At 45.1% G+C, this 19,408-nt stretch overlaps 1 protein-coding gene across 3 annotated transcripts in view; it reads left to right on the top strand.

Annotated features, from left to right (window-relative positions):
* Positions 1-19,408, top strand: part of LOC147885409 (uncharacterized) — a 95,624-nt gene that overhangs the window by 62,316 nt on the left and 13,900 nt on the right. For all 3 annotated transcript variants that reach the window (XM_087396643.1, XM_087396644.1, XM_087396642.1), the window contains one exon: positions 10,206-10,416. In XM_087396643.1, coding sequence (XP_087252769.1) covers positions 10,206-10,416 — 211 coding nt within the window. The remainder of the gene's footprint in view (positions 1-10,205; positions 10,417-19,408) is intronic.

Genomic DNA, 19,408 nt, shown 5'->3' with positions numbered 1-19,408 from the left:
CTGAAAGCAGATGCATCCATAGAAGAGTCATAACTGCAAGTCAAAAATGCATATGTATCATCATTACAAGTGGCTGTACTATCTCGAGCATCTGGAGCAGCCAGCCTAGAATCTGAAATGCAAGATAAAAAGGCATAATCCTGTCCAACAAAGTTGGCTGCAGCAGTCCCACTGTCAGATGCATGAGGAGCTGAATCTGAAACAGCCATACCGGAGCTGTTTTTCTTCTCTTTTGCAAGCCTTTTCCTGCATTCTGCAATGTGATGACCTGGCTTTTTGCAGTAATGACAAAAACCCTTCTTCTTGGGCTTACTTGCATCATTTTTAGCCTTTTGTGAAGGCTGTCCTGACCCACTAGAAGGCTGATTTACTGATGTCTTTGCCTGTCCGTTTGTTTTTTACTTAAACTTTGAGAGCATAGCTTGTTCACCTGCACGTGAAGCCAAGTTTTTCCTGGTCTGCTCTTCCTGAAGCAGAAGTCCTATCAACTCATGAAAAGTGAGAGGATTTGCACCCCCCCTCAATGATAAGTTCAGCGAGGTATGAAAGCTGAGATAAGACTCAGGAAGAGAATTCAGAGTGGTAGTAATCATCTCTGAATCAGGAATAATCTCATCTATGTTCAATAATTCCTCTCTGAGATCGTGTAGCTTTGTGAGGTGGACTGACATGGAGTCACCCTCTTCCATATGTATATTACTTAACTCTCTTTTCAAGAAAGATACCCTTGCATCATTCCGGGCTGCATACATGCTTTCTAAAATATGCCACGCTGACTTCGAGGTCTTACGCGACCGGATATGCGGAATGATAAATCTTTTCACTGAAAGAGAGATGCATGACAAAGCTAAGGCATCCCGTGAATCCCATCTCTTCTGCTCTGGAGTAGTGGCTATAGCTGCACCAACAACTTGTTCTGCAGTTGCACCCTGTGCACGACCTCTTCCACCTCCTTGCTGAGGAGGGGTATTAGGTGCCATACCTGCTGGTCGGATCTCACCCCCATTAACATAATCCCATAAATTGCGAGAAATCAGAATATTGCGTACCATAAAACTCCAGAGGGAGTTGTTGGTACCATCCAACTTGTCTTCCTGTGAAAGACCACTGAACTGGAAGTCATTCTGATTTTGCTAGGCCATATCTTAGAAAGAGATTTAAGCAGATACAAAACTGAATTCCCTTACTGGGAATGAAATGCACAACTCCCAAAAAACAGTGGCTGCAAATGCAACTCAGATTTCTGTACTTGCACTGTCAGAAATCTGTCCAAGCATCAAAAACTCTCCAGAATTTTCCAAAAGTGCTGCAAAACACTTGAAGAAAGGCAGTATGAACTGAAAACTCCAAAATTGCTCTCCCAACACGAAAGCCCCAAAATAGGCCCGAAATCGCAACCAGAAATCAAAAGCCCCAAATGTTGCAAGAATTGCGCTCTGTTTGCAAAAGCCCCAAATTTCACTGCGAAATTGCAGTGTAATTACAAAATCCCCAAATTTCTTCAAGAAATTGTACTGCAGAATCAAAAGCCTCAAATTTCGAGCTTGAAATTGCAACCAGAAAGGGGCAAAAGCTCAGAAAGCCCCAAATTTTGCAATTTCAGCAGAAAGCCCCAAATTTCAAAACAAATCTGCAATGTTTGCTCCAAGTGCAGCCCCAAATTTCTTCAAAAGCTGCAGATTGATTGCAATGTCTGCAACAAACAGGATGCCCCAAATTCTTTCAAAAAATTGAGCCAAACAATGGTTGTCTGCAAGATGTGCCTGCCTAAGATCACCTGCAAGGTACAGCTTGTGCGCAGATACAACCTGTACGGCCAGGTACAATCAAAGTACGGATTGTAGGTACAATACCTGTACGGATGGGCTGCACGCAGGTTGTATGGAACAGTACGGAATGTTCTACGGAACAGTACGGAAGGTTATAGGGAACAGTACGGACGCCTGATGGATTGACGATGCGGGTGTACGGATGGCGACAACAAATCGTACGGAATTGTACGACGAACCCTACAGTCAGGCGACAGGTTGTACGGCAGAAGATGGGCGGCACGGAATGGAGCTGCATATTGTTGTCGCTTATACGGATGTACGACGCAGTTGTACAGCGCTGATGCAGGACGGTACGATAGGTACGAATTCCGTACAGTCGTATGGACTGTACGGACAGTCTGTTGACTGCTTCGAGCAGGTACGGACGGGATGTAGCAGCAAGAGCGGCAGCAGGAGCGTGGGCTGTACGGGCACAAGGAGCTTGGACTGAAGGCAAGAGCTCAACGAGGAAGGAGTAGGGAGCAGGATCAGCCTGCTCTGATACCAAATGTGAGAGTTTGGGGAGAGAGAGAGCATGAGAGTGTGAGCTTGAGAGCTGAGTTGCAATAGAAGAGTGTAAAGAATACAACTGAAAGAGTGAGAGATAAGGTTTTGTCCTAGTGACAAAACCTTAGTAGTCACTAACCATAGTCAGTGAACTAACTGCGGTTAGGGGGAAAAACCTGTTAAAGAGGGAAAACTGCCCCTAACTAGCTTATTAAATTACATTGGCCACTGCTGAATTATATCTATAATTCTAACAAGACATCGGTAGTGTAAAGTAGAAATAGCGTGCTGTGTCGACTATAGAAAAGGCCTCGTTAGCCTATGAGACAAAGTACAATCAATAGTGTAACTACTATGGGCTGAAGCAATGGACTCGCTAAGGCCTTGTTGAGTGGTACGCTAAGCTAATAATAATAATCTCAAATTCTCAAAACTCAGACATGCAAAGCTAGTGCTCCGAATACATATAAGAGGGCCATTGTGGCTCTACGATGGGACACGAAGATGTCATGTAGTTGCGTTGGGGTAGAGGAGGAGTAGATAGCTAACATGAGGGCAGCATGGATCAACGGAAGAGACGGCGTGAAATGGTCAAACGAGCAACACAAAGGATGACCAAAGCACACACCATAGAGGTCATTTTGGATATGGCCCACCGGATACAGAGATCATGGAGACCACCTCCCACCATAGAGTGAGAGACGGATTGACATGTGTCCTAGTGCTGACTCGAAGGCATAGAAGTTGGTGACATGTCGTTGTGCTCTATCTATTATTTGGTTTGATCTCTGTAGTAGGGTCTCTCTACGTTGCCGAATCTCCATAAAAAAGAGCCCAACACAAACCTGGTCATGGAATTGGACCAGCCGAGAGAGTGGCCGAAACTCGTGTCCCTCCAGAAAGAAACAATGGTACCGTCCTCGGACCTCATAGTAGGCAAGCCAAGTACATAGGAGGCGCTCCTCTATCTCCACTTTTGCCAATGTGCATAGCCTGTAAGTCTGTTACTCTGTGGGTGTGCCTGTGGCTCTCCCTGCCTCGATCCCCAACTGATGGGGTGAGACGCGCATCTATCCAATGGCAATCCTCAGTGCGTTTCGATTTGCGACTCTCGTACTTTGTGTGCCTTGGGCCTCTGGGGCATGGAATCTGGCCACGTGTGGCAGGATTTGGGGAATGAAAAGTCCTAGTGGGCCCTTGGAGATTGTGAATGTGCAGGCCAATTACTTGGCAATTAATTCCTATGACCAGTGGGTGCAATAGAGGGGCGAAAGAGTGGTGCAATTATAATTTGCTATTGTTACCACGAGACTCCAAAATTAGCACAGGACACGCGTTTGGCATGTAGGAGCCCAAAATCAAGCTAGGAAGAGAGAAAATGCATCGTAATTTTCCGTGGAGCCTACTTGGAGCTGGGCGACCTGTTTTCAGGCTAGATATTGGACTTCTGCTGCTGTTGGTGACCTCAAGGCTGGTGGCCAACCTGTTTGGATGCTGTTTTTGCTGCTGGAAGCTTAGCAGGAAGAATTGCAATTTCTCCACAGGCGGGTTTTTGCTGTTTTTGGGCCCCAAAAGTATGGCGATTTCTTCTACAGGCTGTTTTCACTAATTTTTGGGCTCCAGAAGGAGCGGCGATTCATCTTGCTGCTTCCCGGGCTGCAGACACGCTACAGAAAGTGGGGCGAAATGCTTTGTGGCTGATTCCTATCAGTTGATGTTGGTTTCGGAACCTCCTCCAGGTGGGACGACCTGTTTTGGAGCTACCTTTGGGTTGCGCCAGGGCCGAATCATGTGTTCTTTGCTGGATTCAGGGTTTTCCAGTTCAAACGACCTGATTACGTCCACTGGAGACCAAAAGGTCTATGGGACAGCAAGAAACCCTCTAGTACATCTGCTTTAGGGAGGGCAAATGGCGGCTCCCAAGGAGTGCAAAAAGCCACCCACATTATTTAGAATACCTACATGATAGTCTGGAAGAGTAAATAGCCATACATCAGTTTAAGAGTGAGAGTCTTTTGGTTTTGATTTGAACTCTCTGATTAGTGCTATGCCTTCACGGTAAACTGTCCATTTTCCATCCTTTCTGGCAGCCCTGACTTTAGCTAATTCAGTTGCCTTAATCTTAAGTTGAGCTTGTTTAAGCTCCTCTGCTATCCATACTTTGGTGCCCTTCAACTTGTAAGATTGTCGAAGAAGTTTAATCCGCATATCTTTTGACTTTAGTGTAAGGATTGCATGACCTTTATAGTGCAAAATAGAAGCTGGCTTAGAGTCGTCATCATCTTGCTTATCATCATCCACCCATTCAATGTTGGGCAAGCTTGCTTTGATCTTTGTCAATATTTCACTATAAGTGTCCTCCTCTTTGTACCATCATTTGGAAGTCCCCCTATTCTAATCTTCAGCGCATTATCACATCTAGCTTCGTGTTCTTTAATCTTTGCTTGAATATCTGACTTACATGCTTTGGTGTCCACTTCCACAATCACTTCCTTCTTAGCTGTTTGTACTTCAGTGTGAACAAGATCTTTGACTGTAGAGACTAGCTGCGGGGTAGGGGGGGAATCCTTACAAGATTTTACAGCCTCATCAATTACTACCTACTTACCAGGCCGGCCCTTCCAGAATGTGAAGTCGAGCCTTTACTTTTGCCAGCTCCAATCATAGCTCTCTCATTGCTTGCTGCAAATAAAAGATCTGATCCTCTTGCCCAAGGATGGGTCGTTTGAGCCTTCTTGTTGGTAATTCCGTGCATATGGAGAGGGTGTCATGGCTGCAACTGTAGAGTACCGAGTCTTGATGGATGTTGAAGGAGTTGAGGGGGACTTGGAGGAGAGGGTAGGCCAGTAGTCCATAGTTGGCTATCTGTTTGAACCCCCTAGCTTAACCTAACCTCTGGGTTGGGTTGGGTATTTAGCCCAACTCAAGGTTAGGGTTAGTTAGCTGCTTCTAACGGGTACGGAGGGAGAGGTACGAATGGAGAGATACGGCTTCTGCTGACGGGCGGTACGGTACTGGTTGCCTGTTGACGAGCTGTACGGATGGGGGGAGAGGTACGGATGATGGGACTGTACGGTACTGGTTGCCTGTTGACGGGCTGTACGGACCTTTAATCTCTACTTGAACATCAGACTTACTTGCTTTGGTGTCCACTTCCACAATCACTTCCTTCTTAGCAGTTTGTACTTCAATGTGAACAAGATCTTTCGACTGTAGTGGCTCGCTCCTGCGGGGTAGGGGGGGAATCCTTACAAGATTTTACAGCCTCATCAATTACTGCCTGCTTACCAGGCCCTTTTAGAATGTGTGTCATGACAAGCGAAATCACTAATGTGTGATTAGTAGACATTAAAACATTATTATTATGTTATACGCCAATGGTGTAACATGTATTTGTATTTATGATGGACACTGACCGATTTGTTATGGCGGTGGATCATCTGAGTAGATAGGACTAGTCGAGCTGGAGCCATTTCTTCAGACGGCATCGAATTTGGACATGTGATACTTATTCTATTAATAAAAATGTGCACACACGTGTCTAGGTCCTAGGGGCAATAGGAAGGGAAGGGTGCATTAAGGTGCATTGAATGGTAGATGCATGGGTCATAGGATAAGGGTAACGTGTAAATGGGAAGATGGAACTTGAGTGATCTCAAGGGACATTAATGAAAGGGTATCACCCTTTCATTGGGAAACTCACGGAGCATTCTCTCTACCACATTGCATTCATCTGTCATCTCTCTCCCACCTTGCATGTAGGTCGAAATAGAAACAAGTACTCTCACGAGGGCGTTCTTCCCCATTGGAGGGCCAATCGGCATTCAAATTCTGCATGCATTGCACACATTTGCATTTTCGAAAAGTGTGGATTTTCACATTTGGTATAAGAGCCGTGACGATCCACGAGCGGGACGAGAAGAGGGCGACAGTTGCGGAGGACGAAAGTCGCAAGAGAAGTTGCGGAAGAGGATCATGAACAACCGATCTCCGAGGTTCTGAGACTAGTGATTTTTCTGAAAATTTCTGGTCTTGATCGGTGAACGGGGTGTCCTCATCCCCCCCCCACCACCCCACCCCATGTGAATGTACCCTTAAAAGCCTTAAACCGTGAGGAAAAGATATCCCCCGTTCTCCCCAACGGAAAGTCGGATTGGAATAAGATTTTAAGGGGGTGATCCACCCATCAAGTACCCCCTATAACGGTATCTAGAGCTCCAATCCGCTCAAAACAAGTAGCCCAAACGGAGCGTACCAGTTTACAGCATAAATACAAGAAGAAAAGCTTGAAAGAGAAGGGAAAGGAGGTCATTTTAAGTGTCTTCTCAGCACAAACGAAGCGGGAGTCGGATAAGTACCACCAACTCTACAACACTTGACTTTTGCTGTAAAATAAACCTCTTTTTTTTTGAAATTACAGCAAGACATTTTCTCTCTTGTATTACTAAAAGGAAAGAATGGAAGGGGAAGGGACATATAACAATGAACTTATTCCTTTTCCTCCATTACCCCAAGGAGAGAGAGAAAGAACACCTTCACTCCCTCTTGAAGAGGATGGATTAGGTGAGAGTTATACACATCTTGAGTATGATAACCCACAAATAGATTTACAGCAGTCTTTCTTTCAAGAACCTCTTGATAGGGAGTTCTCCTTTCGTAATGAAAGAAGAAATGAGACCAGCCAAGAACAAGGTGATGAGTTTACGCCTTCAACTCAAAGCCCAGTACACATGGATTATAATCCAAGTGCAAGAGGAAGAGAGGAGACTCTTGTTGATAAGCTGATTTTCCAGCTTAGCAATATGATTGAGCAGTCCATTATGACAAGATTAGGGACTAAGAGGACTTTAAACTTCGGGGATGAAGAGTTGAGTACCCCTTCTAAGAGGTCCAAATTCCATTGCGAGAGAGAATTGAGTTCCCCAAATATGATGGGGCAAGGGAGGCTGACAAAATCCTCAATTGGATTCGTCATTTTGAGCTATATTTTGCCCATCAAGACAAGACCAAGCAAGAGAAGCTTGCTCTTGCCACATTGCATCTGCAGAAGGATGCTCTAATGTGGTGGTCCTTGTCACAAACAGGAAAAGAGCCTATTCATGAATGGGCTAAGTTCGTGGAGCAACTGAAAGCCACTTTCATGCCACCGAGGCATGAAGAGAACCTAAACTTTCGTTGGGAGACGTTTAGGCAGTTCGATAATGAGAGTAATGCAGATTTTACAGCCAGATTTTGGAAACTCTCTCTAGAGTTACCCGAAAAGAGTGAGGAAGATAGGAGAAAGAAGTATTTAGCAGCCTTAAGCCCAAAAGTAAGGTACGACGTTAAAATGTTTAAACCAAGTTCTTTCTCAACCATCTTCTTGTATTGGCAAAACACCTTGAATGCATCACTCTTTGCCTTCAAAAAATATAAGGAGCCGAGGGGTTCACTTTTTAGCGCGTGGGTAAGCGTAGCTCTTCCTTACTGGTCTGGATCGTGTTGCAGACGTGCACAATTTCCAAAAAGTGTCTACTCACTCTTCCCCTCTTTGGAACTTGCAAACGAGATGCTTGGTATATTGACATGCTGGACCCACATAACTGAAATCCAAATAAACAAAAATAGGCAACGCTCTCACAAGTTCCTTTGTTTGCATCTCTTTCAGTCTTCTATAATCGATATGGCCAAGCCTTTTATGCCTTTATTCAGCCTCTTCATCTTGTTTGTGACCACTTTTTGCTAACATACCTTGCTGTAAACAAGGTGTTCCTGCATCAAAGGTAAATAGTCTCCCTTTCTTATGGCCTTTGGCAACCACTTTTCCAACTCTACCATTGTGAAACAATTCCACTAAGCTTCCAAATTTATTAAATCTCACTTGATAGTCTTGGTCAACTATTTGACCCATTGATGCATACAATACATATGAGCTACCATGGTGCATGGTTCACTCATAGAGATGTAGATGTTGGATGGTGAGTTTGTGACTACAGGGGATGATACAATGCATAGAATAACTCACATTGGAAACATTACATTGATTGATAAGAATGGTGTAGAGAACACTGTTTGTGACTACAGGGGATGATACAATGCATAGAATAACTCACATTGGAAACATTACATTGATTGATAAGAATGGTGTAGAGAACACTTTGGGTGATGATTGGTGGCACTCGAGTCAATAAACCAATCATCACTTAGTGATGGCGTTGACATGCTGCCCATAATATGCTCCATGCTAAATAAATGAGTTCCATGCCTATGCTCATAATCATACTCCCTTTGGCCAACATAATTGTTGTAATGCCTTCCACCTCGGCCTCTATGGATGGAGTTTTGTTTTGGCATAACAGTCCCTCTCGTAATGGCCATACTTGCCACAAAATGGCAATTTTCAGCTCCTTGTGCATTGGTGGCCCTGCCTCCCCCTTCCTCTTCTCATATAACCACGACCTCGAGGCACATATTCATTTTTGTACATAGGGTGTTCATGAGCATTTGAGGCTCTACCGCGGCCTCTAGAGAGCTCACTCCTTCTTTTAAAATCACCTCTACCTCTCCTATGATAGAACAACTTATCTCTTCCACTACTACTTAATGCTTTTAGTCCAAGTTTCACTTCTTCCGTCATGCATAAAGAAATCAGCTCTTCAAAATCGAGCATAAAACCTCTCATAGTGATACATGTGTCCAAGGATTTATATTGTGGCCCTAGTCCATTGGAAACTAGGTCATCATCCTCCGTATTGCAATTAATGGTGGCCAACTCCGTTATTTGCCTAATTTCTGCAACAATACTTTGATTGCTTCTCCACATTCCATGGAGTCTCTGCTCAAGCTCAATTTTTCTTGCTTTGGTACTTGTACCTACATTTTTCAAATTATGTCCCAAACTTCTTTTGGAGTGTTGGCCTTCTTGATATGTGAAATGGGAGTTCTGGACTTCTTAATTCCAAATTTTGCTTTATTGGGTCATCCCACAGCAATTTGGGGCAGTCATCTTCTCCCGTAATCAACCCCCATACTCATTTATCCATGAGGAAATTTTCCATGCAGTAGGAGCAAACACTATAGTTATCTTTTGTGAGTTTCTCACCCAAATTTGCGTAATCTGAGAATTTTCTCCCATCTTTTCAAATTACAGCAAATGCATAAAACACTTCGAATTTACCACTTGCAAGTGTATGCAAATCTGAAAATTACCCTCTCTTTTAAGGGATCAATGGGCTCCAATTTCGGGGCATAAATGATATCTACTATAACACTTTTCAGACAAAATTTTTCTGTCCCCAAATCCACCTCAACTCATGTGAGGGATAAGGCATTCATCCACCAAATGCACCATAAACTGAGATTTTCTGATCTGGAAATTATCCTCACTTCATGTGAGATATATGCATCAACTATTCACCAACTAGGCATCCCAATACTTCGGGTGATAAGGTATATGTTTGCCCAACTTCTACGTTTTCTGCAATTTAGTGCTTTAGTGTTTTTAGTTCTTTTGTACTAGCTGTTCTTTTCTGGAGCAGCTTTTACTGCTTTTACTTGTCAATATTTTGTTATGAGTAGTAGCTGTCCCACTCTAGGACAGCTATGGATGTAAATGCTTTCTTAATGCGAAATTTCTCTTACAAAAAAAAGTGTGTGTATGCACACACACAACCCCCTTGTGGGTGTGGGTTGCGCGTGCATGTTAAGTCAGTAGATGTGCAAAAATCAAAGTTATATAATGTCAATTTCTAATCCGTAAGAATCCTTTTTTGGGCAAGTTTACCCCCTCCTCTTTTGTGCTCTCTCGGGCATCAAATTACATTTTACTTATCATTAGTGTGATTCTAGAGTGATTTGCTGAAAGGCAAGGCATGTCTTTTGATGATAATGTGTTTTCTTTATTTGCAGGTTTACCTGAGTATGCGGCTTCATTTTGCTCGTATGCCATCCAAGTGCTACCATGTGAAAGTTCAGAACATTACCAAACCCAGTCGTTCCTTGCTTGAATTAATCAAAGCGAAGTGGATAGATGAAAATGGTTCTTCTCCTGAAGGCAATGATAATGGGCCACAACAAAATATGTGGGAGAATCCTCTTGATTGCAAGCCTTTAATGAGAGGTAAATAATTTTGTTATTCCAGAGCATTGCAGTATTTTGAAAATTTTGTGCGCTCCAGAAGATCTCTCACTTTGAAAGCCTGGTTTGTCTTATTATAATAAGAACACTTTAATTTATTCCCAAAGATAGTATTTATTTCAACTTCATCCCCATATACGTTTTTGGAAAGCAAAAATGGCAACAAAGGGTATCTTGTGACTGGGAAAGTATTAAAGAATTGCATAAAGTGTCCTCCTCTTTCTCCCTCTCTCCCTCCGTTTAGGTCGCTCGCTCCCCGTTTAGTTCTACTTCAATCATCCCTGTTCAACCTCAGCTTCAGGTTGCAGTTTAAAATCCTATTCTAATCGCCGTAAAGGTCCACTTTCACAGTGCCAGTTCAGTGTTCTTCCTTAACGTCCCAAATGCCTTCACGCATAAGGAGCAGCTGCATCTTTGTTTGCCAGGTAGGAAAGCCTTCCCCTTGAACCTGTCCACGAGCAAGGAACTAGTAGACAAGGAAGTCATGATGGAAAATAACTTCATGAAGGCGGGCAGCAAGCTGAAATGAATAACCAGCAAGTAAGTGGGCTGGTCTAGGGCTCTGAAATGGATCAGCAACCTTCACGTGTGCAAGCTGGTTGGAGAAATGCACCGATAGGCATTTCCAGCAACTGGTCGATGGGCTTAAAGGCTCCAAGATGCAAAGGCAGGTCCGAAACATGCAAGGTGGCTCACTAGGACAGCTCTGAAATGCTGTAGCAGGACACCAATCTGAAACTTGGCTGATATAGGTGTTCTAGAGGCCTAGAGACTGGTCAGAGATGACTTTCTTGTAGGCGGCTATGCAGTAGCAATACATAACACTTGGATTTTGGTGATGGAGTGCTTCACACGTGCAGGCGCCTCTTGGAAAATGTGCCGACCAACAAGCAAGGACAAGGATGCCTAGAGCTCCAAGAGATCCCGAATGGAGGCAGCAGGTTGTGTGGCTTTCATCTTGAGTTGAATTGGGGTGAGCTCCTTTAATTTCCATATCTTGGTACCTCTTCATTTGTTGGTTTGCTTAAGAACTTTGCTTCTTGCTATCTTGTCCTTCAGAATTTATTTGGCTTGTGTCCCTTGTTGGAGGACACAAACCAATGCTCAAGCTTTTCTGCCGTGCTCCCATCCTGCCAACCCTCGGGTAATCCTCCTATTCGTAATATTTGGGTATTATTAGCTCTTCTTTTCCATTCTCGTACTTCTTCATAGACATCACATGTATCGATTTTGGTGTCCATCTATGCTTTATTGCCTTTGATAGTTCAAATCATAAGGAGAGGGAGTCGGGGCAAAACCAGTAATGGCAGCAAAAGACAATTTCTTCGTTGTAGGGGTCGAGGTTGGGGTCGAGATAACATGCTTCTTCTCCATGAAGGCCTTCGAGCACACATGATGGCCTGTGAATAGTTGGCAGGGCCCTTTGCTGTCTCTAACTCCCTAGACTGAGCCCGGCGGGGCTCAGCTCAGCCTGGGCTGGAGAGTGGGCTACTGTTTGCGCCCCCCCTACGCTACGCTGGAGACCTAGGCGCCGCGACCTTCTTTCGGGTCCGTGCCTTGTGTGTGTGCGTGCGCCTTGCCTGTTGGCTCTGCTGCTCTATGTGTGTGTGCCTTGCTAGGGCTAGGTGACGGGAGTGAGAGGTGATGGGATAGAGAGAGAGAGAGAGAGAGAGAGAGAGAGAGAGAGAGAGAGAGAGAGAGAGAGGAAATGATACTCAAATGAAGACATCATGAAAGGCTTTGTTCATCAAGTATGATGTGACAAGTGAAGTACAAGCCTTTATAGAATAGGCACACTCACACATGTACCACGTGCATTTGGGATAACCTCCAAGATGTGACATGGCACTCACACATAAAACCTCTACTGGAACTCTTAGTACAACACACCACACACACTCTTTAACTAAGATTTCTCCAACACAAACTCACCTATGATGCCATCACCTCAGTCGCAATACCCATCCCCTATGATTTGATCTAGCACAAACAAATGAAGCAAGCTCACAGCTGCTTTAGAAAGTCTTTTACATGGAAAACACGAAGTAATCCAAAAGGTGATGCATAAAATGCAGCAGCACGTGCACATAGCTTGTAACCAAGGTCCAAGACAGGTTACCAACCAGCTTAGGTCTATGAAACATGAAATTACAGCAATAGTGGACAACCACGGTACATGGGACTTTTATGGAAGCTAGAGACCAAGAAACCAGGGCTGCCAATACCCGTGTTATACACATAGGAGTGTTGGAGATAAGTGCACACTAAGTGTACTATTTCCTAGTCTACATTTGTCTAAGTCTAGTCTAGTCTTTGTGTCTTGAGTGTGTGCCATGTGGCACCTCTACAATTATCCCATAAGCACTCTTGCTTTATGTCTTGTACTTTGGCCCATATATTCATGGGTCACATCATTGCAATCTATCTGTCTAGCTTGTGTCTTGTCTACACTCTTCTCAAGGTATTTCTTGTCTTTCAATCTTGTTATTATTTCATTTCTAGTTTCTAGTTCTTGCTTCCATATTCCAACATGGTATCAGAGCCATGTAGATTCCTCTTCTCTCTCCTCAGTCTGCTGTAGCCATAGCCGCCTCTTCTCAGACTTTTGCTACGCTCAGCTGGTCGCCATCTCCATTTTTTGCTCGTCTTCTTCACGCTGCTATCGTTCCTGCTCAGATCTGCCCGCCTCTTTCTGCCCCGCCATCACAGCACGCCATTGCACGCCAGATCTGTGTAGTTCCGCTCCAGATCTGCGCACCATCTCTGCCAGATCTGAGTGCCAGATCTACGCAGTTCAGCTCCAGATCTGCGCCCATCAGCTCCTGCTCCTGCTGTCGCTCCTGCACCCGCTCCTGCTATCGCTCCTGCACCTGCATCAACGTACGAAAGTGCCCGTACATTCCGTACGACTGTACGGAATCCGTACCTACTGTCTGTACAGTCCGTACGACTGTACGGAATCCGTACCTGCACAGGCCGCACTTCTCAAGTTGCTGTTCGAGATTTGCGCCATCTTTACGGAGATCTGCGCCATCTGTTCGACCTCCTGGACTGTGCCCCTTTTTGCACCTCTGCCTCTGCCTGGAATTAAGGTATTGTGCTTTGCCTTTTTCAGTTTGTTGAGCAGTCTCTCTTTTTTGCTGGTTTCTCCTGCTTCGATGGGCTGGCATATGCTATGGCCTTGACAAAGTGGTGAGAGAACCGGCTTCTTGGATCTCTCCTTTCATTTATTTCTGCAATATTGTAAGGGAATAGACACTGCCCCAAGAGGTAAGACCTTCCCACATGGCATCTTCCTCTCATTCTCTCATATCTATCAACAAATTCAATGGGTCCAACTTTCATACCTGGCAAATCAAAATCAAGTGCCATCTCATGAAAGAAGGTCTTTGGGACATTGTTCACCGTGCTGCTCCCGAAGAGTCCGACATTGAGCAAGTTGTCACTTATGTTCCCAATGCCAAAAACGACAAAGCCTATGCTATCATCTTGCTCGGTCTTGGAGATGATTACATTCATCACATCTCCGACATACAGTCTGCTTCTCAAGCATGGATCACTTTGGATACCCTTTTTGGACCCAGATCTAAAAACTCTAAGATTGCACTTATGATCTCATTCTTTGATCTACATATGCAGGAGGGAGCTACTATAGCCTCTCATGTCAATTATCTTCGCAGTCTTATGGTTCAGCTTGCATCAGTAAAGTCTCCCATCTCCGAAGATATTGCTATTGCTGTGCTTCTCAAAAGCTTACCTGACACCTATGCTACTCTTATCACTACCTTCAAGTATCACAATAATCCTTCTCTTGAAGGCATCATCAATGCTCTCCAAGAGGAAGAAAGAACTCAACAACGAAAGGTAACTGACACTGCATTTTTAGCAAAGAAAGGAAAATCTAAGGTAAGAAAGCCTTGCACCCATTGTGGCAAAACTAATCATATGGAGGACTGTTTCAAGGCTCATCCATGCACCATTTGTGGCTGTGATAATCACCGGGAGAGGGACTGCTACTCCAAACCCTCTACATCAGCCCCTGCATCTACCTCAGCCCATGTTGCTGCAGCATCTCCATCAGCAGATGCTGCTGTTCCTTCCTCATATGATGAGAAGTGGGCTTTCTAATTACTTCTATTTCTTGTCTACCACCTTGACCACCGATGATGTAGGTCAAGGGGTTCTAGTGTCTTGGTCTTTCTGTTTGACTACAGTCAGTCTTCTGTTTATCTAGTCTTGTCTGTCTGTCTATTTGTCTATCAATCTGACTGTGTTTTGTTTTAGATCCATCTTGTCCCTACCCTTGTGGACCCATATGAGGATATCACTTGAGGAGGGTTGTCTCAGGATCTTTGTCTGTCATGTCTTCTGTCTTGTCTCTCAGTCTATCGGTCTTTATGTCTGTCTTCTAGTCTTGTCTTTCTGTCTTACTCTTAGTGTCCACTTAAGGAGGGTGTTGGAGATAAGTGCACACTAAGTGTACTATTTCCTAGTCTACATTTGTCTAAGTCTAGTCTAGTCTTTGTGTCTTGAGTGTGTGCCATGTGGCACCTCTACAATTATCCCATAAGCACTCTTGCTTTATGTCTTGTACTTTGGCCCATATATTCATGGGTCACATCATTGCAATCTATCTGTCTAGCTTGTGTCTTGTCTACACTCTTCTCAAGGTATTTCTTGTCTTTCAATCTTGTTATTATTTCATTTCTAGTTTCTAGTTCTTGCTTCCATATTCCAACAAGGAGCCCACCTGAGGATTGGTCTGTAGAGATTGGTCTAAGGATGGGAGCATGAAAGAAAAGATTGATCTTATCAAGGATATAATCCCCCAGATTGAGTGGAATTCAGAAGACATATCTTATGTCCTCCAAAAGGGTGCACAAGCACAAGTAATTTTCAACGACAAGCTGGCGAGGAGCAAGGCTCTCAAACAGACTAACAATCTGAGATACACAAGAACATGAATCTTGGAGGAGCTCACCCCAACTCAGCTCAAAGCAAGAGCTCCAAAACTGGCTAAGGTGAAGGAGGGGCTGCCTATAGAGAGGCAAAGTGGTAATCAGAGACTCCAAATCTAGACCCAAAGACTCTTACTCGTAAACTGATTTAAATTGAGGTCATTTATCTTTACGGAAGATCATAGCTTGTCTAAAATAATTTTGGAGATGCTATATGCACCTTGGAGTTGCCGTGTGCACTCCTTCGATCCTTTGATTATTCAGATTTAGTGGCTACTCTTTTTGGATTGATGAGCCCTCTGAAGACGTCACACGTGGTTAAGGTGAGAGTGCATAGACATAGAGTCACATTGGAAGGATCTCTCTCTCTCTCTCTCTCTCTCTCTGTGTGTGTAGCAACTGCAGCCGCCTCAACACCTGCAAAAACAAAAACCCAAAAATCAAGAAAATCAAGAAGCCAAGAACCTTACCTGCTGGTGCAAATTGACCTTTTAGCTGCAAAGAGCCTTACAAGACTCAGAAAGATATCAGGGCACCTCAAGAAACTGCCAAAACCTCTAAGAACTTCAAGATATTCTCAAGGTAAAGGAGTTTTCATTTGATTTCTTTGTGCAAGATGCCTACACGAGGATGTGTAGAGGATACATGGGGGAAGCAACCTCTGGAACATGCTGTGACAGCATATCTAGCAGGGACACCACCTAAAACCAGTTCAAGTGTCATCGCCCACTTCAATACAATCTGCTTGGTCTTGATTGAGAAGATAGAGAATCTGGAAGCCATGAAAGTTGGTGATACACCCATGGAAGATGCTGCAGCCCTTTTTACCAAGATGGGGGTCAACCTCACATGTGAAGCAGCGTTGAGAGTAAGGACGAGGCACCTACGACACCCATGGTAGTGAAACTACGGACAGCCACAGATATCTACATGTGGCCACCCTCACATTGAAGGGCACCAGGATTTTCTTGGATGATGATCTCATGCTCTTGCAGCCAGAGCATAGGAGGGAGGGAATAATGCGGGTAATGGCAGCAAGGGAAATGGGCCGCCTATAGGGACGGTAAGGTGATTATCCGAGAGAGAGCAGACAGAGATGAGAAGGAAGAGGGGAAATTATGACGGTGTTGGAGCCTTGGGATGAGTTCACATAGGGGGGCTGAAAATGGCAGTATAGAATTGCAATGGCTCCCTTTGATCCAGTCCAGGGGGGTTTCCGAAGACATACACTGACATAAATATGATCTTTTATACTGAGACACATGAGAGAGGCCTGCCCACAATGACAAGATACACATGGGAGTCAGCTTATGGGAGGGAATTGAGGAGAGATATTGGGGTATGATGCTCTGAGGGCGTGGTTGTCCTTTTCAAATCACACCTAAGGCCACTCGTATCTACGGTACAAAGAGAGGAGCATGCACGACATATGTGGATATGAGTCCAACTACTAGATGCCTGACCAATCTTCAATGCAGTGTGCTACGTCTCCCCAAACACATCATCCTATGCACATGAGGTCACTATAGAGGGACACATCCCATATGAGACGATACATGATTACATCAGAGAGTTCTTCAGCCAGGGAGACACCCTCGTTCTAGGGGACTTAATTGCACGGACATGAGATAGACAAGTGGGCCTACTAGACTTTGCATATAAGAGAGATCCCCACATAGTGCCGCGGAGCTAGATGCAGCAGAGCTCGGGATATTGAGACGCTCCGCAGCCCCACATGTGATAGGGTATGGGTGACATCTACTTGAGTTGGGGGCAGTCCATGACCTGATCATCTATAATGGTCTTCAGAGATGGCCATCATTTGGTTTGGACTCACTTGTTTTCCACATGGTGGTGAGACGAGTACAGATGACTACCTACTAGGCCCATTTTAGCCTTTGCCTCGCGGATACACGACCTCACTGTACGCCCTCCCCCGCTTGGTAGAGTTGACCATGGATACCTGGCCTTCTATATCTCTGCTATTATGCCACCCACACGGAGAGATTTTCCCACTCTTGCTCATGTCTAGATCCACTTTGACCATGCCCTCAAGCTAGTATATGGGAGTCACTTAGCTAGGGAGCTTCTGGCCCTACTTAGAGATGATATAGACCTCGCGTGCGCCTTGGACACCCTTGTCTCATTGGTACAAGACGCCGCCCTAATCCACACCGGCCCGAGATGGGAAGATGCCTTAAAACCCTTGGTTCGATGACGAGTGCCCTTGTCTCATTGGTACACGACGCCGCTCCAATCCACACAGACCCGAGATGGGAAGATGCCTCAAAACCCTTGGCTCGACGACAACGAGTGCAAAGAGGCGAGAGACCACCTTACACGGAAGCGAGCCCTGGGCTATTTGATGCCATCTGAGGCACAACGGATCCTTCCACGATCAACACGTCGTAAGAGGTTGGCCTTCCTCATACACAGGATTGATGAGATTATTCTATCATTTCAAGGAGGAGATTTGACCACTATGTGGGGGCTTCTATCGGAGGGGAAGCCACCTATTCCCATCAGTGATCCAAGTGTGTGGCACACTTATGCATCTCTCTCTATGATGCCTGGATGCAAGCACCACCACGTAATATCTATACTAGAAACCACAAATATGTATCCGCATCAGACTACAGCTTCGAGGAGAACAAGTCCATTGTCTATGCCTAGGCCCACTACCTGTCACTTGTTCACTACACAAAATGTGGGCTGCACTCCGTCAGCTACACATGATCATGAGGGCCTACGGATTGAGCATTTTGTACATGGGCAGGAGGTCTTAGCTCTAGCATAGATGTTTAACCATGCTGTATGCCACGGCTTCCCACCTGCTTGGAGCACTATCACTATTGTACCGATATACGAAGTAGGGGACCCCATGGATACTGGGAAAATATCGCACCCTCATGAATTGCCACACATTCACCAAGATTTATGCATCGGTACTAGAGAGGGAGATCAACGGTCATATAGAGGCTCGAGAGCAGCGGGCACTGGGACAGGCAGGTTCCGGAGGTAGCATTCCACTCTAGATCACATCTTCACTCTGAGGACTATTATTGAGGAGGTGAAGTCTAGACGCTAGAAAGTCTTCACTTGCTTTGTAGACTTTCAGAAGGCCTTCGACACTGTCACCACATTCTCGCATGATCAGGAGACTAGAGAGATGCAGATTCCAGAGACTTTGATTTAAGGTGTGTTGAGCCTATATGAGTCCAACAGAGATAGAGTTCGTGCCCCAGGTGGATTGGGACGAGAGCACAATAGGGGTGAAGCAGGGTTACCCCCTCTCACTGACTCTTTTCGGCATAGTTACCAGGGAACGGCGTTCCGTCTTCCTGGAACGTGGGAACGCCGTTCCCAGGTGGAGCGCCTACCCTTCCCGAAACGTTCCCGTTTCGACCCCCCCTGCCCGAAACGTTCCCGTTCCCTGGTAACTATGCTTTTCGAGCACATCCTCCATAGACCACCTAGGAGGCGAGGGATCACTACTAGCTGACCTCATGATACAGATTTTGCTATATGCTGATGACATAGTCCTCATATCATTCTCAGTGGAGGGGCTGCAGAGACATCTTGATGCCCTTGAGGTGTTTTGCAGAGAGAGAGATTTGACAGTCAACCTTGGGAAGACCAAGGTTATGATCGTTAACACCTCACGCACAGTGCTTCACTGCCATAGCTTCACTTATTGAGGTGAGCCCGTGGAGACGTTGCAATCCTACACATACTTCCAGTCTTCACAAGACTTGTCTTAACGATGACTCATGGAGGCATGGCACGGCTCACATGGGGCAGAGTGCTTTGCCCGACTAGAGAGACTGTGCTTCCAAGTACACTTTTAGGATCCACCAAGGAAGGGCTGGCTTTTTGACACTTTAGTGCGGCTGACTGCCATGTATGCAACAACTTTCTGGGGGAGTGATCTCCCGATGATAGGGTGGAGGAGATTTGAGCAGCTACAGGTAACTATGGGGTCGAGATGATTTGAAGTAAGTCCTCAATTGCACAGG

The sequence above is a fragment of the Dipteris shenzhenensis genome, chromosome 25 (assembly GCF_047967505.1).
Source record: "Dipteris shenzhenensis isolate YYH24624 ecotype China chromosome 25, Dip_SZ_1.0, whole genome shotgun sequence".
In the NCBI taxonomy this organism is placed as follows: Eukaryota; Viridiplantae; Streptophyta; class Polypodiopsida; order Gleicheniales; family Dipteridaceae; genus Dipteris; species Dipteris shenzhenensis.
Note: the sequence above shows the minus strand (reverse complement) of the source record. Positions and strands in the feature narration are given on the sequence as shown.